Raw genomic sequence first — 24,433 nt, 5'->3', positions numbered from 1 at the left:
ATCTGTCTCCATTCTCTCCCTTTATGCAGCCAGAACCATAGCTGAAGCTCTCATTTGCAGGAGGCTTATCTAGGTCCCCTCCACTTTCTCCTGCCTTCCCTGCTAAGACTACCTTCCGTCTCATCTGCCTAGATTTTGCATGTCCCTATTTATCTACGAGCTATCTCCCTCACTAGATTCGAATTCCTTGAAGGCACGGGCTGGTTTGCCTTTCTTTGTACCCTCTGGGCTTATCAGGGTGCCTTGGCACACAGTAAGCTCGGGTCAAACACTTGCTCATTCATTAATAGACTGACTTCCTAATTGTGCAGAATAGGATTTACGAAGTTTTAAAAATTGAATTTAAATGGAGAACCAGCTCTCTAACCTCTATGGCGGTCAGATAAGGTTTCTAGCTTTCTGCATCGCCAGTCACTGTGAGTCTCCAGGGCTTGCATTTATTTATCTATTCATTCATTCATTTATGTATTTGTTCATTTATGTATTTGTTTGTTTATTTATTCAGTCATTCATTCACTCATTCAATCATTCATTCATACATTTATTTATTCATTCATTCATTCATTCATTCATTCATTCATTTATTTATTTATTCATTTATCTATTCATTCATTCATTCATTCATTCATTCATTCATTCATTCATATTCATTTATTTATTTATTTATTTATCTATTGTTGCGATTTAGAATCCCTGCTCCTTCTAATTGGGGTTACATCAGAATTGACGCATCCTCTGAGTTCCCCCCTCCCCCCTTTAGAAGACAAAGGTATTTGATGAGCAGCACAGGTAGCAACAAACTCTTGGACTTCAAAGATTTCTATCTCCGTGGGATGTGATTCATCACAATGAGCCTATTCAGCACGAAGCCTTGACCCTCGCTTCTCCCTTGGGGTTACCCGAGGGGGCAAGGCTGGTGCTCAAGGTTCAAAGTCCAGCGCTCCTCCCTAGGGTACATTCTGACAGGCTAGGGGCCCTGTAGATACATTGCATCCAAAATTCCCTTATTGGCAATAGGCCTTCAGGCCCGAAGACATCCTTTATTTACATTACACTTAAAGGAAGACATTTAGTTACTTTGTAGAAACAGTAGCCAAGGAAAGGGAGCCAAGTACCGGACTGGGGTCTGCCCTCGGCTTGCTTCATACTTTTGGGTTCCTCCTCTGAAAAGTGAGGGGAGCGGGCTAATGGGGGCGGGGGGCACACAGGGTGGCGTCACTTCATTGAGGGGGCATCCAGAGAAGCCCTTTTTAACAGGTTCAATTTCACCCTGGACCCTACGGCTCTTCGTTTGAGGAGTAGGTAAACTTGGGTAGAAGAAAAGATACATCTTTATTTCCACATAATTGTGTTTCATTTTATGCATTCTGCAAAGGAGTGCGTAGTCTTGGTCAGACTGATGTCCAAAGGGTCAGGGCACAAAAAACGTGGACTGAAAGCTATCGCGGCGTTCAATTAACAGTCGCGCCTCCCGGCCCCACCCCCGGAGGTACATTCGAACTACCAACCTCGACCCGGTTCTCACCGGCGAGCCGGGGCGCCCAGCCAGACGGAACTCAAGCAGCTGCGCGCGCAGCTCCGCCCCGCCCCCGGGCAGGCGACGAAGCGCTCGCCCTAAGCCCCGCCTCCTCCCCGCCCTCGTCGCCGCCGTTACGTCACCGGAGACCGCTTCTTGTGACGTGACACCGGCGTTCTCCTCGCGCTGGGCGCCGGAAGCGGAAGGGAAGTGCACGCGAGCCCTGCTTCCGGGCCCCGGCGCCATTTGTAGCCGTTGCCGGTCCCTGCCTGGGGTCTTTTCTCTGTCGGGACGATGAGCTATGAGCACCGCCAGAGCTGGGGCCGCGATGGCGGCGGGCCCCGCGGCTCGAGCGGCGGCGGCTACGGGGGGAACCGCGGCGGGGGCGGAGGAGGCCGGGGCGGCGGCGGAGGCGGCGGCGGCGGCGGCGGCGGCGGAGGAGGAGGCCGGGGCCGGCATCCCGGACACCTCAAGGGCCGCGACATCGGCATGTGGTACGCGAGAAAGCAGGGCCAGAAGATCAAGGACGCCGAGCGCCAGGAGGTGAGCGCCCCGGGCCGCAGGGCCTCCTCCCGAGGGCTCCTGTGCGGACCGAGGCAGCGTAGAAGCTCTCTCCCCACCCATCGGGGCCTTGCCCCCCCCGGGCCCTCCCCGTGAGGGGCGTGCCTACGGAGGGGGCTCCCAGTGTGGACACCCCCCACCCTGTTCCTAAAGCCACCCCATGGCGGGGGCGGGTTCTACACGCGTGACCGAGTCGGTGTGGAATCTCCCTTTCCACCCATCGGGTCCTCCCCGTGAGGGGCGTGTGTACAGAGGGAGCTCGCAGTGCAGAAACTCCCCCTTCCCCATCGAGACCCCATGGCGGGGATTGTGGTGGTGGGTTCTACAAGCGTGACCGAGTCGGTGTAGGAGCCCCCTCCCTCCCCACCCTTCGGGGCTTTGTCCCCCCGGACCCTCCCCATGCGGGGCGTGTACCCCCACCAGGTCTACGGAGGGAGTTGGCAGTGTAGACACCCCCCACCCTCTTCCGAAAGCCACCCCATGGTGGGGCAGGTTCTACACGCGGGACCCAGTCAGTGGAGAAGCTCTCTTTGCATCTCATCCGGGCTTCTCCTCCCCAGAGTCTTTGTCTAATCAGTATAGGAGCTCCCAGTGTAGACACTCGCCCTCCATCCAACTGGAGTCGTCCCCCAAATTTTCCCTCTTTGGGGAAGAAAGAGACCCGGACCTGGGAAGAAACCAGTTCAGAGAGCTTCCATTGGGAGCCCAGCCCCTGCTCTGTGTCCGCTTGGTCTTTCCAAGCGAGCTGGTGCTTGTCAGGATTGGAACCCAATTCTTAACGAAGACAGGCTCACTGTTGGCAATGCCTGGCTTTTCCTGTGGGGGTGGGGGAGAACAAGGGTACCAGGACAGCAGTGGAACTGGTCATCCAGATATCTTTGGTTTGCACGAGGGCCTGCCTTCCTTATTGTGCCCCACATCTCTCCGGCCTCTTTTATCTTGGAGTCATAAATTGAGCATTGAAAGGATTGAAGTGATCATTGAGTTCAATTTCCACAATTTATAGATGAGAAAACTGAGGCCTAGGGTCTTCCAGGTGTAAACGTTTGAAGGGAGATTCGAACCCAAGCCCTTTGGTGTTGCTCATGTGCTGCCACCTTTTTATGGATGCCTTAGGCCTTTGCATTCCCATTGGTGATGTGCGATGTTGAGTCTTAGGAGGTTTTTTGTAGTTGTGGTACCTCTGAAAGATTCTTAAAATGGGATCTGATTTCAGGAGAAGCTTGGAGTCTTCAAATGTGCTGCACAGTTTTCCCATTTGTGGTCTGGCCCACTCTTTCCAGTTCAGTTCTCTGCCATCTAATGTCGTGCCCATCTAAATTACAGTTATTGCAGACCAACTCGTGGGGTCTGGCCAGTCAATCATGCATCCCAGTTGGACAGTAGGTGATTTTTGTCTCCTTGGTTTTTCCTTTGGAAACTGATAGGGGACACTCTTCAGGGATTAGGAAGCTTTATGCAGTCAGAAATGTCATTGTGGTCTCCCTTCTCTTTTTGGCCTCTACTAGATATTCTCTGTGAAAGGTGATTTTCCTTGTTTTATGTCTTGCTTGATGTTAAGCAGGGTCATTGGATAAAGTTGTCTCTGTCAGGTATCTTGTATGCTAACACATGCAGGTGGGTACCTCATTAGAGGAGAGCCTTTAAATCTATATTGTGTTCTAGTAAATCAGATTCTTTTTTTGTACGGGTCACATTTTATATGGCACTTTAAGGCTTGCAAGATATTTTACATACGTTATCTTATTTGTCAACAAACTGTAAGCATTGGGGAATCATCTCTCTGCACACCTTTCAGTCAGTTGTGGGCTAAATAAATGCTGTAGAAAATTGTTTGCCAAATTTGCCTGTTGTTTTCTCTTTTTTCCCTCATGGGTATCTTCAATACCTGTGTTAATTAGTTTCCTAAAGATTCTATTGAAGTGAGAAAAATAGGCTTTTGGGTGAGTAGTTATTATTATCGTCTCTGTCCTTACTATCCATGGTTTCCCCTACTCTCTGCCTTCCTCCCCCTACATTCTTTGTTAATCTTCCCATCTTTCAGATAGCATGAGACTTTATCCTTCCATTTCCTCAAAATTGTGTCTTCTAAAAGGATCCTCTTCTCTTTGTAATTAGTTGACTTTTTTTTAAAATTTCTGTGATGCCATTTCTACTTTATTATATAGCTAACTTATGACAGTAATACAGCAGGTCCAAATGTGGTGGCACCACTGTGTAGAAGATACTTTCTTATTTAAATGTTGACAACTTTTCCCTTTTTTGGGGGGAGGGACTCAGTTTCTGCTTTTAATTTCACCTTTAAATGCTTTTAGGATGACTTGACTTAATTGAGTCTTAAACCAAGTTCCCACTGTTCTATGAAGTGACACTCATATTTCCCACTGGTCTTGGCTGTCACGTGTTTGCTTGGCAAAGAGATCTGTCCTTTGCTGCCTGAGGTGGATTCTTAGCTCTTTTGACCTCCTTCCTGTGCTGTTGCATTGAATGAGTTAATCTGTTTTTGGTTTGTTTGGGTTTTTTTAGGCAATTGGGGTTAAGTGACTTGCCCAGGGTCACACAGCTAGTAAACGTCAAGTGTTTGGTCTGAGGCCACATTTGAACTCAAGTCCTCCTGTCTTCAGGCCACTGCTCTATCCACTGCACCACCTGAATGAGTTAATCTGCCACAGGTATTGGTGATAGGCCATGTTAAGGATTTGTTCCATTGTTGGTCCCCTCCAAAAAAATGTTTGACTACATCAGGTTGGACCAGTTTTAATTTTACATGCTCTCTTTTCATGTTTGCTTTTCTGGATTGAGGGTAGCACTACCCAGCTGATACTGACATAATCTCATCCATGATCAGTCATTTCCTCCGATACATTCAGTTTCATTTTTTTTGACTATCCAGCATCTGACTATTATTGAAGAATACATTGTGATGTGTACTCCCATCTCCTCTCTGTGCCTTTGTCCTTAATGTCTGGAATGCTTCTCACTTTGACCTCGTGATTTCCTGGTTTCCTTCAAGAGCCATCTCAAACCCTACCTTCTGCTGGGGCTCCTTACTAGTCTCACCTGCTGCTAGTCCCTTCTCCTCTGAGATTACCTTTGCCACTCAAGACATACATAGAGATGAGTTTTCCCTTTCTTTTCCTCCTCTGTGTTTGGCCCAGAGAAAGCACTTAAGAAATCCTTATTGACTGAATGAGCTCCAAATGATTTTTCACAAGGTTTCTAAGCCTCCAGCCTCTTCCTCTCTTACTTCTGAGTCATATCTTCTAACAGTTTTTGCCACTCTTCCTTCTGTCTGTCTTTGCATTGGGGTGGAGGGGCAGATTGCACCTCCTGCAGGAGCTGGGGTTTGAACTGAGTCTCAACAGTTAAGCTAGGAGCTAGAGGTGAGAAGGGGCACAGAGCTGAGAGATGGGCATGTGAGGCACGAACAGCGGGAAGGCCAGTGAACTGCATCTTGGGGTGCTTGGAGGGGAGTGAGTAATGTGCAGGAATACTGTAAAGATAGGGAGGAGCTTTAAATGCCCATCCGAAGGTTCGTTATGTTTGATCTTAGTGCCAGTAAGGAGCCATTGTTGACTAGTGGAGTGATGGTTAAACCTGCTCCTTGGCAGCTGAGTGAGAGGGGACCAGATTGGAATAGGAAGAAGATAAACCATGGTGGCTCAGTGTTTGAGAAAGGTTCGTGGGAAAAGAGAGGTTTGCCTGGTACATAGTAGGCACTTAATACATGCCGATTGACTGATGGACAGGATTTCTGTGGGTGGAAAGGTCCCTGAAAATCAAAGATAATATCATGAGTAAAGCAGTGGAAGTTGGAAAGCCTCACAGTTTTTGCCCAGTTTTTATTTTTAAAAGATCCTGTCTCACTCTTGTCAGTCTCCTTTGCTGGATCACGTACAACCTTCCCTCTAATTGTGGCTGTAGGTTTTGTCCTGGCCTCTTCTCTGTCAGTACTCTCAGGTCACCCTATTATCTTTATGCTGGGGGCTCTCAGATCTGTATTTCTAGCCCTAGTCTCACTCTGAGATGAAGTCCTTCCAGGGCTCCGCGTATTAGTGCGGACTCAGTGTAGGTATCCTACCGCAGTCAGAACCTGGAACTCCAGCAAGCCGCCAGCCTTGGCTTCCCTGAGTAGTAGGGATTCCAGTTGTTCATCATTGTGCTGCCTGGATGATTTTTCTACTTTGTGTTTGTCTGGTAATTTTTTTGCTGAAGTAGTTTGGCATTATCAGTATAAGACTTAGCTGAAACATAGCCTTTAGCAACCCTTCCAGTGTGGAACATGTCTAGGGACTAGGAAGGAAGTAAGCAAGCAAAACGTCTAAACAGACACAGATAGCACACGGTCCGTGCACTCCATCCTAGACGTTTTATTCCCAAGACAGCATTTCAGGACTACTTACTCTTATTTCATTAGAACTAATGCTTGGTTCATGAATTCCCCAGTCCAAAATAGATTAAAAACAGCAAATTAAAAAGTGCATATACATGCACATGTGTTTGTTTGACAGTTCCCTGGAGTCGTAATAATAACAACCACAGCTGATACCAAGGGAAGAGACAGAAAATTTCTAAGAAACCCAATGGTCTAGCACTGTCTAGTGTAGAAGTAAGCAATCCTAAACATCTCAGTAGGCCTTGAGCTTCACTAACATTTTGCAGTAATTGACATTCATAATTATGGGCCAGGTGATCAAGAAGACCGGCATATGGAATGCACTTTAGGAGTATCTTCAAATGAAATTGATAAAATTTTTTAAAAGTTGTGCTTAAAGCATTAAGCCTTCAGCTATTCAAAATGATTCATTCTCCCAGATAGATTGGGATTTTGCTTTATTGTGATTCATTTGTTACCTTCATTGAACTTTTAAATGACTGTAAAAGAATTGTCAACTAGAAAGCTTTTAGTATTCTCCCACATTATCAGTGCACTCTCACCTGGAATATTTTCATTGTGCAATTAATCTGACAGGTAGTCTAAGAATGTTAATTTTCTTTTTCTTTTGGCTAGGCAGTGAGGTTAAGTTACTTGCCCAGGGTCACACAGCTAGTAAGTGTTATGTGTCTGAGGCTGGATTTGATCTCAGGTCCTCCTGAACCCAAGGCTGGTGCTCTATCCACTGTGCCACCTAGCTGCCCCAAGAATGTTAATTTTCCATGATAATCTGCAGCTGGAAGGGGATGTTGCAAAGATGAAAAAGAAATCTGAGCCTTCAAAAACCTTATGAGAGGAAAGAGAAGACATGCTCTTTAGTGTGCATCTTTCATTTAAAATAATGTGAAAAGCTCCCAGTTACAGAGCATTTGAAGGATTATAAAATGCTTTCCTCACAACAGCTCTTGTAGCTAAATAGTTTCAAGTATTATTAACATTTTATAAATGAGGAAACTAAGGCCCCAAGAGGTTATGACTTGCCCAGACTCACATAACTGATAAGTTTTGGGTGCAAGACTCAAAAATCTAGGTCTTGTGATTCTAGTTCTGATGCTTTCAGAGTTTGAAAATTGGCTGTCTGTTTGGTTAGGCCTGACTCAGCCTAATATCTTGTTCAGCTTAGATGTTGGGCTGCAATGAAGCACTAATGGGTCATTGAACAGTTCATTGGAGGTTTATTTAGCTCTAATACAGAAGAAGTATTCAATAAGGATACTGTAGCACTTAGCTTGGGAAGTTGCACTTCTCCCTGTCCTGCTCTGGCTAAAAGCACAGAAGAGTGTCTCACGTGTGATCTTGAATCAAGTGTGACCAAATCTGACCCCATATGAGTAGACCTTTGTATGCCTATAGGTGGCCAAAGTCAGTAGACCAGGAAGCTGCCCAAGGGAGGTGCACTTTGAGCCTTGTCCTTCTCTGTACCAATCACGTCCTTGCTTTGTTAACCTTTCAGTAATAAAAGCTAATCTATTGGGCAAGAAGTAGGAGAGGTGAAGTAGAATCCTGCTAGGTATTGGTCCTGTCACACTATCTAATCCAAACCATATACAAAACTAGTATTTATAATAACGTGCTTGACAAACAGTCATCTGGCCTGTGTTTGAAGACCTTCAGCAGGGAGAACCTCCACCTCTCTAGACATCCCATTCCCTTTTGGCAGCTCTCATTGTTAGGAAGTTTTTCCTGGCATTAAGGTAAAATTGGCCTCTTCACAACTTCCATGTTTTGCTTCTGGTCCTGCCCTCTTGGGTTTAATCCATCTGACATGTGATAACTCTTTAAATACTTGAAGACATTGATTGTGTTCCTCCTAAGTCTTCTCTCATTCAGGTTAAAAATGCCCAGTTCCTTCAGTTGATGTCTCATGACATAGACTGAAAGCCCCCCACCTTCCTGGTTGTACTCCTAGGCATCTAGCTTCTCAATAGATTTCTTAGCCTGTGGCACTGTGGGATTTCCAAGGTACTGGGAGAGTTCAGAGGAGAGAGAGAATACTTTAGGCCAGAGGCAGGTGGGTATGAGGATCAGGGAAAGCTTCAGAGAGGAAGGAGGTGAGACTGAGCTGTGCAGTTTGACTTTTGTCTTTCTTTTCACTTTCACACTTCTCCCTGTTTTTGCCTATTGTCCTCACTGCTCTGTCCACATCATCATCTTTTTACCTTGTGGCTCCTGAATCTGGGTCCTGTTTGCCAGATCTGGTGGTGGTTCTCAATCCTCAAACATTTCTATGCTCCATTCTGCGCTCTTCCCCACTTCACTCCACCCTTCTTGATACTCTTCTTGGGGCTATTTCCTTTCCCTCTTCCTTTTCCAGTTGTTTGGGCATACCACCTAGAGTTTCCAGTGGTACTAGACATAGTTCCTTAACCAGACATTCTTTTATTTGATTCCCACTGACTCTGGATTGTTGAGATTCCCTAAGAAAAGTGAAAGGAAATGAATTCTTATATTCACTGACAGTAAAGGTCATTTCTCCAATGACAGACCAGCTTCCCTTCCAACTTGTTTATTGATCAGTGTTTTTGATGGTAGCCTTGGTAAATGACCCTTCTCCATTTTGGACTGGATACTTGGGTAAGGTCTCCTTATGCTTAAGAAAGTAGGGGAGAATAACAAGATTCTTTGTTTTTAATAAGAAAAGTAAAGTAGATCTTATAGATTGACTTAATTATTGAGGTTTTTGAAAATCTTAAGAACAAAAAAGAATAGAAATCTATAGAAGATGGGAGGAGAAAAGGGCTTTAGGGAAGGGGATGTATTATTTGTTTCAATTCCTAACTGTAATTGAAGAGAAATGAAGTCTTTTGTCAATGGTTGAAATTAGTTCAATTTGTATAAGTGTTGGTGACAAAATGTTTTTCTTCCTATAACTCAGAGAGCCGTAGTGCGTATGGATGAACGGCGAGAAGAACAAATTGTCCAGCTGTTGAATTCTGTACAAACTAAGAATGACAAAGATTCTCAGCCTCAGATTTCCTGGTTTTCTCCTGAAGATCATGGGTAAAAAATTATTTTTTTGAAAAATGGGTAGAAAACAACAGATCTTTAGTAGCAATGGCCTGATAAGAATTTTAATTTTAAGTTTAAAAGTGCTACTCTTTATTATTGCACATTATGGTTCAGGGTAGATAAAAATTCCTCTTTCCTTCAAAGACTAATTCTTAACATTGTTAATGTATTTTCTTGCATTGGCCAGGGACACTATCAGGTGAGAATTTTTTCTTAATTTTTGAACAACTGAGCTATACATTTTTTAAGGTATCGTTTTCAGGGGCAGCTAGGTGGCACAGTGGATAGAGCTCCAGCCTTGAAGTCAGGAGGACCTGAGTTCAAATCTGGTCTCAGACACACAACACACAACACGTACTAGCTGTGTGACCCTGGGCAAGTCACTTAACCCCAATTGTCCAGCAAAAAGCAAAAAAAAAAGTATCATTTTCAGCATTTTTCTGGTAGAGTGTTCTTTGTGAAGTTCTAAAGTCTTTTTAGGCTTGTACTAAGGGCATGATTTTTACTGGAAAAGTTAACTTAAGTGATTGCAAGTTTTCCAGGATCACATATTAGGGCACCATTTTTGTGTAGGCTCTGTGTGTGTATGTGTGTATGTACACATGTGCATGCACTCACCTACATATGCATGAGAGAAAGCATGAGTATAACACAGCGAATTACTTTTGACTTTGTTATCTGTGTTTTCACAGGCCACAGAGAATATAGATTCATAATTCTGTTACACTTTTTCATTCTTGCAACTTTTGTCTATGTTCTACAATAAATACTCCAAACAGGACAACTTAAAAATACACAGCTTAATTTTAAAGAGGGCAGTACTGTTCTTTGTGGATTGGATAGAGAGGAGGCAAAGGGCTATTGGCATTACTGACCAAGAATAACTCATTTGATACTTAAAAGAAACTCAAATATTCCTTTGCTTTTGAATTTGTTGTTGTAAAAATGTATGTCTCGATTGCATTCATTTGAAAATAAATGGAAGGCCTTGATTTGGGCATTTTATTAAACGTTTTAAAAGAAGTTCTAGTTTTGGTTTCTTTCCAAGGCTCAAGTGACTCATTGAACTCTGTAATTTATCTCAAAATAGATATGGTACTGAAATTCCTGTCCAGAACAAACCAACTTCAGAAAAGAATTTTTTAGAAAAGGAAAAGAAAACTTTGGACCAAGAAAAGAAGTTCGTAGAAGAAGGGAAAAAATTGACTGACAGGGGAAAGTCATTTGTAGATAGAGATTCTGAATACCTCTTGCAAGAGAATAAACCAGATGTGGATCTAGACCAGCAACTCAAGGAAGACCTAAGAAGAAAGAAATGTGATCCCCGCTATATTGAAATGCAGGTAATAGAGAATATAACCTTTTTTTGTGTTTTTTTTTATCCTTAAGGGTCCTTTTGTGTGTAGCCTTGACCCTCCCTTCTCCCGACTTCCAACAAAAGAAAGAAAGAAAAAGGAACAGTTTGTGATTAAGTTTGGCAGCAAGATACTGTGTAAAGAACTGGGCAACATCTTGGATGAGTCTCTTTATCTTGCTGTGCCTCCCAAAGCCTTTCTCTCTGGGTTGGGCGATAGAGTTCTTCCTGGTCATAAGAGTTTATGCCTCAGGATGGAGAGGTGACATAGATGTGATAAAATGTTAATGTGATATTTAAAAACTCCTAGGGTACGTAGTGTGCCTTTTCCTTCTAGGCCAGGTGACAGACCATCTTTAGCATAAGATTATGTGAATTATATCACTTAAAAGTAACCTGTGAACTCTTTATGGACCACTGGTGACATGGGCGGAGTGTTGGGGGATGAAGTAGGGCCATGATCATCGCAGTGATAGAGTTTAGAGCTTGTTGGGACCTTAGGTGCTCATTTTATAGAGAAAGAAATGGAGGTTCAAGAAATGGAGGTTCAAGAAATGAAGTGATTTGGCCAGAGTCACTCAAGCAGTAACTAACTAGTAGAGAGCTGCGGCACTCCAAATCCAGTGAACTTTCTACAATGTCACCAAAAAAGCTAAGAGGTTGGTAATAATGGCTTAGGAAGAACAGTGAGCATTGGTCCCCAGGGAGGGGTCTGGAAAGAACAACCTGCTAAGAGGAGCCTGAAGAGCTCAGGAAGAAGATGGGAAGGAAGCAGGATCAGCAAAGCTGGGGTGGAAATGGAACCCAGGAGCTCCTGTGACCAATGAGGGGTGCGGTTCGGGGAGCTTTGCCAGGGGCAATTGACTTTCTTGCATAGACTCCAGAGGGACACTAGTGAGGCTGTTAAATCAGAGGGATGGCAAACCGAAAGCTAGAAAGGGGTGAGCCTTGAGGCCCAGACAGGAAAATCCATTGTTTCTCCAGGGATATCTAGGACTCTGGGAGAAAGAACTCAGCTGAGGAATTGGGGTGGGGGGGAGGGGACACAAACAGACTACATGATCCGTGACCCTAAGTGTCATTACTTGGTCTCAGTTATTAATAAACAAGATGGGTCATGACAGAGACCAAGAGGCGGCCAGTACTAAGATACCGTTAAGACCCATGGGACAGGCAGCAAGAATTGGCAGTGGATCTACACGTGTGGGTGTTAGGCATTTGGTCCCCTAGAATGATAGATTGGAGTTGGAAAGGACCTCGGCAGTCGTCTAGTCCAACTCCATATTTTACTGGTGAGGAAATTGATTTGACCTCAGTTGTTCTGACTCCAGATTTTGGATTAGCCAAGGCCTCTGTCTTGGGGACTAAGGTTCACAGTTAAGGACTGAAAGGGCTGTGGGTAAAAGGCACAGTATCCTACTCCTAGAGGAAGTAAATAGTAACCCAGGCAGGGACTTGGGCATAAATAAGGCAAGACAACCAAAATAAACAGTAGGACATCACTCCTAGGAAAACAAGACAAAAACCCATTTACTAGAACCAATGTGGAAAATCTGATCCTCATTTGAAAAGACAGGTTAGAATTTAGTGGCTCTGGCGATAATGGGTCAAAGGATTCAGGGACAGAGAACTAACCAGAGCGTTACATCAAGGGAGCAGGGCATAGAAATGGGCCTTGGGTTTGGGAAAGAGAGTGGACAGGACATTCCTGGGCTGGGGAATAGGAGAGAATGGTGATAAAGCCGAATAAAGAGGGGCCTAGTAGTTAGAGGAGAAATTTGCCCCCACTTAATTCTTTTTATAGTGGTGATAGAAAGTCATTCTTACCTTTAATGGACCCATCTGGGAGAGTCTTGCAGACGGGCTCTGCCCTGGGAAAAGGAGCTCCAGCTTGTCAGACAAGTTAATTCTTACTGAGGACACTCATACATAGCTGCTGCAGCCCAGATTGAAGGAGAGCTTTGCATGGGCTGGAAAAAACGGTTGGCCTTTGGTCATTTGAACCACATGTTCTGGCATTTGATGTTAGGTTGCAGTATCACAGAATCTGAAGTTAAAAGAGCTTCAGAAATTAGCTGGACCAACCAATATCTGAGCAAGAATTATCACTACAACTTACTTAGCCAGTGATGGAAGGAACCTGACTCACTCCTAAGACCATCCTTCCTCTTTGGAGTAGCTCTGATTATTGTGAAAGTTTTCCTTTCATTAAGTCTGAATCCATCTGTTTGCAACTTGTACTCATGGTCCTTAGTTTTGCCTTAAGGCCAGGCGTCCCATTTCTGTACTGGCCCTTCTTGTCCTTGGAAACAGCTACAGTTACCCCCAAGTCTGCCCTCACCCAGGCTACACATCCCTCCTTTTTGCAGCCAGTCATTGTAAGGTGGCCTCTTCCCATTCTGATTGTGTGCCTTAAAAACTCTTCAGCTCGTCAGTGAGCTAACAATTTGGCGCTGAGAACTGACCATCCTGGCCCAGCTCGGGTGAGAACAGCAAGCTTATTCCTGGCCACTGTGACTCTCAGAAGAAAGGCTCAGGCCTTACTAGCTCCCTTCATCATGGAGTCTGTCACCAGGCCCTCATTGAACGTCTCCTGTGTGTCAGGCACTGGAGAGGTAAAGAAAGGTACAAGACAGTCTCTGCCTTTGGAGGGACTTACAGTCCACTTTCGGGGAGACAGCAAGCAGTTTGTGCAGGATAGATAAGAAGTGATTAAAAGGGGGAAGGTGCTGTCACCAAGAGGGCCTGGGGAAGGCTTTTTTGGGAGCCAGAGAGTATTGCAGGCAGGGGGTGCAGCCAGAGGAAATGCCACTGTCACCCTGCAGTCTTGCCTCTTTCCTGCCACTGGAATCTCCAGACTTTTTTTCCAGACAAACATCTGTCTACCCATGCCTTCCCCATCTTGTACTTATGAAACTGATTTTTAAAACCAGACGTACAACTTTGTTTTTTCTTGTTCGGTTCATCTCACTTGTTTTGAACCTGTTATCAAAGCTCACAGTGATTTTCATCTTGGGGTCCTGACTCCTGCACTGTGTGTGTGTGTGTGTGTGTGTGTGTGTGTGTGTGTGTGTGTGTGTGTGTGTGTGTTAGCGTCCCTTCCAGCTTTGTCGTCTACCCAGGGATGCCATCTCTCCTGGGATCCACGTCATTGAAAAGAATCTGAAATTCCACAGGCCAAGCCCAGCTTGGTCCTGAGGCACTGCTGTGGATCTCCTTCTGTGCTGATGCTGAACCTCAGGGTCCTGGTCCCTTTATGCCTTTCTAAAGAGGACGCTAAGGCTCAGGGTGGACAGTGGGATATCGCCACGGTGACACAGGTGTCGATCATCTGAAGTAGGATTTGAACCCAGGTCTTCTTGATTCCAGAGCCAGTACGCTTTCCATTTTACCGCGCTGCCTTCAGATATGTCCAGTTGTACCACTGTCTAGCCCAAATATTTCCATCTTTCCTAAAAGAACAATATGAGATTTTGTCATGTCCTTTTGCTGAAATATAGATAAAACTGTTCACAGCTTTCCTTGGATTTACCAGTCTAGAAGCTAAAAAAAGAGAATAGGTTAGTTTGGGGTGATCTATTTGTGGTGAGGCTGGCTGTTGTGATGACTCCTTTCTTCTTTAAATATTTACTAGCTCTCCTTTCAATAGACTATATTCTAGAATTTTGTCCGTAACAGAAACTTGGCTCAGTCCCTTAGAATTAGCAGATTTGAGGCTCCCTTCTTCCTCTTTGCCTCTCTTTTTTGGAAAATTGAGATGGCATTTGCCCTTATGATCTTGCTGCATGTGCCATTTTCCAGTCTTTCAGAGACGGTGGTCAGTTGCTCAGCTGTGATCTCTGGTTTTTCAGGACCTCTGGAGGCAATTCACGTGGACCAGTTGACTTAAGCTCATCCAAGGTTGCTAGGTATACTACCTTCTTCTTTATTGATATTCTGTCATTTCTCTCCAAAAAATCATTCTCTTTGACAGAGAGAGTAAGCACAAATAAGTTGGGCCGTTCCATCTTCTCCCTGTTGTCCTCATCGCAGGCCTCATCTACTGCCTTCTCTTCCTTGGGCCTGTCCCAAGAGAGTTTTAAAAAACAGCCCTTTTATCATTTTTTTCCTTCGTGGCCCTATTTTATTTGTAACTCAAGAATTCCTGACACTGTTCTTATAGGATAAGGCCATGTTTTCATATGCATCTTCTGTTGCTTGTGCTCGCCTCTTTGACATGTGCTTTTAAATATTGAAGTTGGCTTGTCTTGTGAGTTCTCCTTGGTTTCTCTGGACAGCTTTTCTTTTTCTTTTCTCATCAAAATTGTTTTTCTTTGGATCAAGAATTTGATTCTGTTCTTCCTAGACTGATTTAGACTTACCCTGTAGAATTTAGTCTGCAGGTTCTCGTGTATGTTTTCTTCTGGACCCTTTGTTTTCACAAAATCTGAGGTGTATGTCAGAGTGTTCTCAGTTTCCCTTTCCTTCCCTATCAGAAATTCCCAGGTGGAGTATGCAGTCTTTCCCAAGGCTCCTGCCATTTATTTCTCTTCCAGGAGATGTTTCTTCTTGTTTTTGAGAATTGGATCCAGTATGAGTTTTCCATTGTTGATTTCCTCCACCTTTAATCAGGTGAGAAATCATGGACTTGCTCTACTTTTGGCAGAGAGAGCTTCAGAAGAGCTGACTGAAGGCAATTGCTTAACGCTTTGGTGCTGTTCCTTGCCTCCGACGTGCTCTCTGCTCTATTTCTATTTAGGTCCTATGTATGTAATGCACTGCAGTGATAACATTGCTTCACTCCCTTCATTGTGCCATTGGTCTTCATACACCTGCCGTCCACCATGTTCCTCTCTTCTGGCTGCCATGTTTCTTCACACAGTTTTATGTATATAGTGATTCTCTACCCTTCATTTTACGTAATCTGATAACTCTCCAGAGTCCGTGTTAAGGCACAGCTTTTATCTCCCCAATCTCATTGATTCCCATGCGGTTGAATTTGTGTGATTGCATTAGGATCTCTAGTTTATCTTGTTTGTTACCCACACTTGGTGCATTTATGTATGATCTGTGAGGCCAAGGCGAGAGTGGTGAAAGGTGGTGGTTATTTAATCCTTTCTTAGATTTTGTATCTTATGAATGGCTAACAGCTGTATGGTTGTTCCTAGATTGCAGCTATTCCTTATGATACTGAATGTTTATGTGCAGCATGTTGACTCTAAATTGACTGTCGTTCCCCTTTCATTTTTCAGTTTAAAGCTCTCTTGAGTCAATTATCACAACAAGGCAAATGCATTCTCAGCAGCCCTTGTTAGGGGTTACTCCACCTCTAGTTAGGGATCTTAAGTCATGACTCAGACATTGAGAGAGCCGTTCTCAGATCCGTTGTCTACTGTAAGCACTGGTGGCAAAAATTTAACCTGCGTCACCCCGGGGGCTTTCAGGGGTAGTTGACTGACTATTGTGAAGCCATCCCTGTTAATGAGAAGCATGGTTTTTGAAAAATATTCAAAATAGTGAGGAAACAACATGAAAGAGATTTGTTCTTGTTTTATCCTATTAACAAAAGTAGCCAGGTTTGGCAGATCACACAATGTTGAATGGAAAGGCCCTTAGAGATCATCTGGTTTAGCTTATTCATTTTACACATGAGGAAACTGCGGCACAGAGATGTACAGGATTTGCTCAAAGGCTTATAATTATAAGTGCTGGACTGGGGCCTGCAACGCGGTGCTCTAATTAGAATCTCTGCATGTCTGTATGCAGGCTTGTAGACATACATACACGTCTATGTGTGGCTGTATTTTAAAGTATATCTAGGTATAGATAGTGAGGATGTATGTAATTATGGCTATATCTCTGTGTGTCTGTACACACAGACACACATACATATATATATATACATATATGTATATATGTATATATATAGTGTTAGCCATATATATATATTTATTTTTAAATTTTTAAAAATAGCTTAAGAAATGTGTGTATGTATGCACATACATGTGTTTTTGAAAAATCTAACCATAGAGCTACTATTATATACAAACCATAGTGTGAGGATTTTGGTCATAAACCACATTCTAGAGACATCGCAGAATTAGAACTAGATTATAGAATAGTTGGGGAAAATGGAAGATAATCGGAAATAAAATGGTACAGATCAGATATTTTGATCTAGAGAGGGCCTTCAAGCTCTTCTAATCTACCTCCCTCATTTAACAAATAAGGAAACACGCCCAGAGAGATGAAGGGGCTTGCCCCCGGTCACCAAGGCAGATTGGAGGCTCCCACTGCAGATAGATGCTCTGGCTTCAGATCTCAGCGGCCTTCCCTTGTACCACGGTTTATCTAGGAGTGGAATAAAAACTGGGTACTGTGGGAATGGGATTGAGGACAGGTCGAATAGTGGTAGCCTCAAGGAGCTGTCCACATCTTTGTCATCCTGGCATGTACTGGTGTTGACTGTTGTTTGTGTTAATGAGACTGCTTCTTTCTTTAAGGATTACTTTGTTAGACTTAACCTCTTGTTACAAAAGCTCTGTGGCTTAAATTTTCCTGTGTATTCCAGTTTGTTTTTGTCATGCTCTATTTAGGTTGCTTTGGTTGTATTTTTTAAGCTACATTTGTTGTGTTATCATTTCAGCATTTCCGGGAGAAGCTGCCCTCATATGGAATGCAAAAGGTAAATTGTTTACTACACGTTTAATTTACGAAGTCTTTTTTTAAAAATTAGAACATCAACAAGAATTGATGTGAGATTATAGAGCCTTTTGCTAATAAGATTCTCTTTCATTAAATAAAATTATGTGTTAAAATAATTTAACTCCAATATAGCTGTTGACTTTGCATTGAGGTCTATGTACAATTCTTGTTTTATCCCAGATGTTTAGGTTTAACAACTGACATTGTTATAAAACAACAAAACGTTCAGTTTTAAATGGTCGGTTGTATTAGAGCTCAGCAATTAACTGTGTACTATAATTAGTTTCTGGAGAATTCCAGATCAATAATGTTGAGTCTGCTTTTCTCTCTCTCTCTCTCTCTCTCTCTCTCTCTCTCTCTCCCTCCCTCCCTCTCTCTCTCTCTGTGTCTCCCTCCCTCTCCCCTCTCTCTCTCTCTCTCTCTCTCTCTCTTCTCTCTCTCTCTCTCTCTCTCTCCTCTCCCTCCCTCTCTCCCTCTCTCCCTCTCTCCCTCTCTCCCTCCCTCCCTCCCTCCCTTTCTCTCTCCCCCTCTCTCTTTCTCTCTCTCCCTCTCTCCCTCTCCCTCCCTCCCTCTCCCTCTCTCTCTTTTTCTTTGTCCCTCCCTCCCTCTCTCCACACACACACAATTTGAACTACACTTACTTTAAAACACGAATCAGAACATTTACGTTCTTTAGTATTGTATACAAAAGTGTTTGCCAGTATCAAACTGGTCAATTCTGGCTGCAGTGGTTCACATCAGCCAGGTGGGTACCCTGGTTTCCAGCATTGCAGGTGGCACTAGATTGATTGCTTGATTGATTGATTTTGAACAAAGAATATAAACTTGAATTTGAAGACAGCTGGCGTAAAGGTTGAACACAGGCATAGCTTAGAACTCGTCAAAGAAGTAGGGCAGTTAGCACTTGAAAACAAGTAGTGAAAACCCAGTATTATCTGGAAAAAATGATGTCAGAACATTTTCCCTTTCACATGAATAATGAAGTAGTTGGACATTTAGAAAAACAGAGCAGCCATCCCTCCAGCATCAGCCTTTTGCTTCACAAATGTTTAGAAATACTGACAAACAGCTGTCATTTGAGCAGAATCCCAGGGCCAGGAAGTCAGCACCGAGAGGGCGCCAGTACACAGACCCCCACCACGTGTGGCTGCTCTGGGAGTAAGATGAGCAGGAAGTGCGGGGAGTTAATGGGCAGGAGCTGTGCAGAGCGCAGCATTGTCCAGCTTTTAGGAAGTGTCTTGAGGCTTGGAGCCATTCTCCCGGAACCTGGGGAGGAGCAGGAAGTGGCCCATTTTCTAGCATGCACACTGATCATTGTGCCTGCCTGCAAGCTTGTGTGTTGGTGCATGTGCCCTCTTTTTTTTCCCCCTTTGCCACAAACCTAAACCTAAAGAAAATAATGAGGGCAGCTAGGTGGTGCAGTAGATAGAGCGCTTGGGCTGGACCTGAGTTCAAATTTGACCTCAGAAACTTTTGAGCTGGGCAAGTCACTTAACTGTTTACCTCTGTTTCCTCATCTATAAAATGAGATAGACAAGGAAATGGCAAACCACTCCAGTATCAACAAAGAAAATAATCACAGGGTTAATGGGATCATTGACCTTGCAGGGTCACTGGGAGGATCAGATGGGGTGATGTCTGTGAAGTTACACGCTTTGTTTTGCACAGTGCCTGGCACATAGTAAGAGCTAGACAAATGCTGGTTCTGTGCCTTTAGAACAGTCTGTAAAAGAAAGAGATGCAGACAGGTGTAGACATATGTACATGTGTATACACACACCCTCTCATTTGTTTTAGGGGAACAGACAGTGGTCCTGGTTTTCTGCATAGCCTTCCTTCCCATGGCTGTTAATCAAGCCTTCCCCTGGGGTCCTCATACTCTGTTAGCTCCCCAGGGACTCATGGGAGCCTAACTAAGCAGCTCTTCTGGCCTCTTTTTCATGTGTCTTACATTTTGGGCAGACGTCGATGAAGTCCTCTTTCACTGTTGACCTCCCTAACTAACAGAAATCTCCCAGAAAGTCTGTATCTGCCTGAGGAGCTAATGTTGGTACGGACTTTGCGGAGGGGTTAGGCTATGACCTTTTTGCCAACAGGAACTTTGTTAGAGTAGTAAACAGTTTAGAATGGGACAAAAAGGAATAGTTATTTCACAAACAAGTTACGCTTTTCTCCTGTAATGACTTTTATTCCATAACGAATCTAAAGACTTAAAGAAATTTTTTTTTCCAGACATACTGCTCTGTTTAAGAGATGTACCTCTATTTGACATTGAACAATTGGGCTTTTAAAAGGGTAGAACATTTGGCATATAAACAGCAGTCTGTGAATTATTTTGGTGGTCTGCTCCAGCTTATTTTGCACAGCAGTGCCAATTTATTAAGTAAATTTCCCAGGTAAAGCATCCTACATTTTTTTTTTGTTATTATTTTTAATTATTCTGTGTGGAAATCTTTCTAAATATGCAGCCACTGAACATACCTAAGTTTTCCTTGAAACGAGCACCATTATTGTACTTCACTGTAATTCACTGATTCCCTGGGGTGCTTTCTCTACACTTTAGGGTCCTGTGCCATTTCGCTCTTGATGCTCAGTTTTACGTAGTCTGGGTGTTCTCTGATCTCATTCACTTGCAGCCGTCACTTCTTAGCACTGTCAGCCTGCCTGGCTTCTGCTGGCTAGCCTCCTTTTAATTGGCTGCTTCTAATCTGTCCTGTCTGAGGAATTGAGGCCCCAGTGCAGGGACAGAGCAGGTGCTCCCAGAATGCTTCTTCACCCCAGGAGCTGCCTTAGGAGCCCCTTGCAGTTTCATGTGACTGCTCTGACCATATACCCTCTGGTGATCTGGAGGTGCCTGGAGAAATCATCTCGAGAGAACGGAATTAGTTTCTGCACTAATGGTTCTTCTGAAATTACATTAGCTTCAATTGACAGTGACATTTTAACTGTTGGATTGTGCTCTCTGTCATAGAGCAAAGGCCTGTACTTACTGTTTCCTCTTTTTTCCTACCTCTGTTTTAAATAGGAATTGGTAAATGTGATAAATAACAATCAGGTCACTGTCATAAGTGGCGAGACTGGTTGTGGGAAAACCACCCAAGTTACTCAGTTCATTCTAGACGACTTTATCGAAAGAGGAAAAGGATCCACCTGCCGGGTGGTGTGTACGCAGCCAAGAAGAATCAGTGCCATTTCAGTAAGTAATGTCCCATTTTAAAATACCTTATGGCAAGATCCTTCTGTTCTCCTTGTGAAAAAGTCTCCAAAACCACTAACTGCTGGTGAGGTGGAGGTCGTTTTGGAAGAGACCGTATGGTGTGATAGGCAGAGAGCCAGCCTCAGAGTCACAGTGACCTGATGCAAGTCCTGGCAAGGCATTCAACCTCTCAGTGCCCCAGGCAGATTGCTGAGACTGGAATGTGTGGAACAGGCACTGATTTTCAGAGGTCTAGGGATGAAGTCACAGATCTGGAGCCCTCCCACCAACCCCACACCCCAGGGAGCTTGCCAAGAATTTGACCTTCACCCTGCCACAAAAAACAAGCAGGTACTAGATATTTGGTGGTGAAAATTGAACTTAGAAAGACTGCAAAAAAATCACTCTGGTTTCATATTTTTGAATAAAAGATAAATCTTTTATTTATAATAAACAAATATTGGGTTATATGTTATTAAATTTATGATGTGCCTATTACAGTACATTTTATGAAATTCCTAATAAACTACAAGCGGCCTCTGCCTTTTGCTAGGGCTCCATTCAGTTGACATTGCTTATGTACTCCTTTGATAGAGTTGACTTACAGGCACATCTAACTGCGAGAAAGGGTGATGGTGGAGAAGTGGAGCTTAGAATCCCAGAGTTTTACATTTAGATGTGGCTGATCCAGCTTGTACCTAAAAAGGAATTTTTGCTACAGCACGCTATGCAAAGACTCATCTGCCCTGTCCTGGAAACCCTCCAGTGAGAAGGGCCCTGGTTCCCTTCCAGGGCAGTGCATTCATTCCCTTTGGACATTGAGCCTGTGTTTGTTTGCCTCTGTGTGAATTCTGTGCATTGCCCCTCCCCCTGCCCATTTCTAACCATTGTCTACATGATAGTCATTCAGATACTTACAGATGTCTCAGAGATCAGTAGAACAATTTTTAGGGCTTTTGGGGGGAAAAATATCCTTTCCAACTTAATGAGAGCTCTCTTTAAAAAGGCTTCTTTTAAAAGACATTTTCCAAGAGCCTTTATAAATGAAAGAATGCTGACATTAATATCATTAACTGAATGCTTGATATATCTTACTATTAGCCAGTTAGTTTTAAGTCAGGTTACTTATAGTTATTTATAGTATTTTTTTTATGTACCGTAAATACTTTTAATAACTACATTGGGACCTACTTATGGGACTATAGAATGAAGAGCTTGAAAGAATATCATATCATCAATGTATATAGTATGCATAGTGATGCCTTTTTTTAGACTTTTAGAATTTTTCCTTTTCTTTAGTTTATAGATCTTTATTTTTGCTTTAATGATATTTACATAACTGATTTTGGACTTGTAGCATTTTTTGTTGTTGTTGAAAAGAACCACAGAGGCCATCTTCTCCACCTAATGATCAGATTTCAGAGCCAGGAACTAGAGATGTTTGTTAAGTGACATACATGAGGTCATACAGCTAATGAGTAGAAGAACCCAGATTACAACGTGCCTTCTGATTTCAAACCTGTCTGCTTTATTTGATTTGGGGACAATCCACTTTTAGGTGTGTTTGTAGCAAAAATTGGGAACACTATACTGCGTGCTTGGAAATAAAATCTAGAAGCAAAATGATGAGAAACTAATCATTTCTCCTCTAATATAGTTAGATTTATGCAGGTTAAAACAACAAAAAACAAAATCTTGCACTTGCAGTCTTCTCCCTTCCATAAAGTGACAAAAGAGTACCATGGCCAAGGTGACGTTGAGGCCTTTTTGAGGTTACCATGCTTCAGCAGATCAGTGACATGTGAAGTAGCAAAAGGAGAGGGAGGGGGATATGTCTTGGGTGCTTTGAAGTTTTAAACCCCAACTACTTCTATCCTGTTGGGACGTCTTAGCGCCTTCATTTTTGCCGCTGATACTAACATCAGTGTGCAGTCAGACCTTTCCTGTATACTATATATAATTATTTCACTGGGCCATATGCTAATTTCACCTATTCACAACGCAGCTGAGAACGAGGAAACAAGTTGAAACCCCAAGTCCCAGTTATTAGTCATGTCCAACTTGGTTATGTGGTGCCCAAGAGAGGGGCTGTTACAGATTTGCGCATACATTAGAGTAACAAGAATGTAAATTTTAAAGCAAGACAAGGAGGCAGAAAAACTGTAAAAGGAACATAAAAGAGCCCTCAGACCACAGCAGTGTGAGTCCTTTTGGCATTGGGACACGTATTCCTGCCTACCTTAGTAGGCCCTGGCAAAATCTCCCAAATCTGTTACTGTTTGTGATTATGACCAGTAGTCATCAAGAAAGAGTTAACTTATGGCTGGGATACTTAATTTTGGAAGGTGTTGAAACATGTAATCCATTTTCACTAAGGTTTTTGAAAATTGTTAAAAGTCAGTCTTGACAACTGAAAAAGGTAAGTCTTTGGCTAACATGACAATGTGCCTTTCTAGAACAACTCTTTCCTCAAGCTCTGGGCAGCCAAGGTTTTACTTGGTTTCTCTCAGTTAATGTCCATTAGAGCACTAATGGGAAAAGGTCTGTTTACCTGGCCTGTGGCTGGCTGCCATGTTAGCCCTGGAGAAGAGGGGCCTTTCCTTGTTCGGACCGATTCCTCTGTAGGCGGCATCCGGCACCTCTTGTCTCCACAGCGAGTCAAGCTGACAGTCTGCAGGTCTCCAGAAGCGGGCAGGTCCTGTCTTTGAAAGCAGGGCTTCTTACTGGGGCAGCCTCTGGCCCACTCCTTGGAATTCTGTTTTTAAATGAATAAAATAAGAGTTGTAGGATTACAAAGGAAACAAATTATACTGAAATACAGATATCACAATATTCTTTTATAAAGCACAGACTTACAGGTCTTACGGGATTTTGTGTTCTTATTTCTTTCACACATATCCATTTTATACACATGTATATACATATGTGTGCATATCTATAATTTTAAAAATAGAGCACCATTCACAACAAAAATTTATATTTTTTAAACAAATTGCAGCATATCTATTGAAATTTGGCTTTCATTCTTCATCAAATCCATGAAGCTGTCATGATGACTTGATGTGCGCAAGAGCCCTTTCTCTAGGTAAATATGTTTTTCCCCCTGATATTTGTTATTAGTTTTAGATTGAGGTTACTTATCAACCCTATGTTCTATGGTTGTCCATAGAATACCTCAGCAAATTAGCTTGGGCTTATAGACAAAGGGCATAATTTTTTTTCTAGACTTAAGAATCAGATCATAAGCAAGTTTAGATTTTTCATAAAATTAACTTTTTGGCCTGTGATACTTGTATTCACCCTATACTAATGCCCATTGACATGAGCTACATTGGTTCGGACTGGGAAGTGTTGGTGATAGCTTTTGTGAATTTTTGAGGACTTTTTTAGAAAATCAGATCTATCTGGAAGTCTGACTCAGATATATATACTTTTCCACCAAGTCTGAAGTCCTCATTGACATCCCTTTGGAGGTCACTGTATGTCACTAATGATTATGTTTGAATTTAAGGTTGCAGAGAGAGTGGCCGCAGAGAGAGCAGAGCTGTGTGGCAATGGCCACAGTACCGGGTACCAGATTCGCCTCCAGAGGTAAGGGGGCTTTAAGACTATATTTGTGATCCATGCACGTAGTGCATGCAAGCCACAGGAAGTGCCTTCAGTCTGCTGTTGCACTAT

General features: G+C 43.2%; 1 protein-coding gene across 1 annotated transcript in view; it reads left to right on the top strand.

Moving 5' to 3' along the window:
- The first annotated feature begins 1,701 nt into the window (after positions 1 to 1,701).
- Positions 1,702 to 24,433, top strand: part of DHX36 (DEAH-box helicase 36) — a 47,399-nt gene continuing 24,667 nt past the window's right edge. The window contains 6 exon segments of the mRNA XM_020988926.2: positions 1,702 to 2,059; positions 9,388 to 9,512; positions 10,612 to 10,864; positions 17,501 to 17,539; positions 20,585 to 20,755; positions 24,267 to 24,346. Of these exon segments, the coding sequence (XP_020844585.1) occupies positions 1,811 to 2,059; positions 9,388 to 9,512; positions 10,612 to 10,864; positions 17,501 to 17,539; positions 20,585 to 20,755; positions 24,267 to 24,346 (917 nt within the window). The 5' untranslated portion in view covers positions 1,702 to 1,810.

This window comes from Phascolarctos cinereus, unplaced genomic scaffold (assembly GCF_003287225.1).
Source record: "Phascolarctos cinereus isolate Bilbo 61053 unplaced genomic scaffold, phaCin_HiC Scaffold_7;HRSCAF=346, whole genome shotgun sequence".
Taxonomy (NCBI): Eukaryota; Metazoa; Chordata; class Mammalia; order Diprotodontia; family Phascolarctidae; genus Phascolarctos; species Phascolarctos cinereus.
The sequence above is the reverse complement of the archived record's forward strand: the minus strand, read 5'-3'. Positions and strand labels throughout refer to the sequence as shown.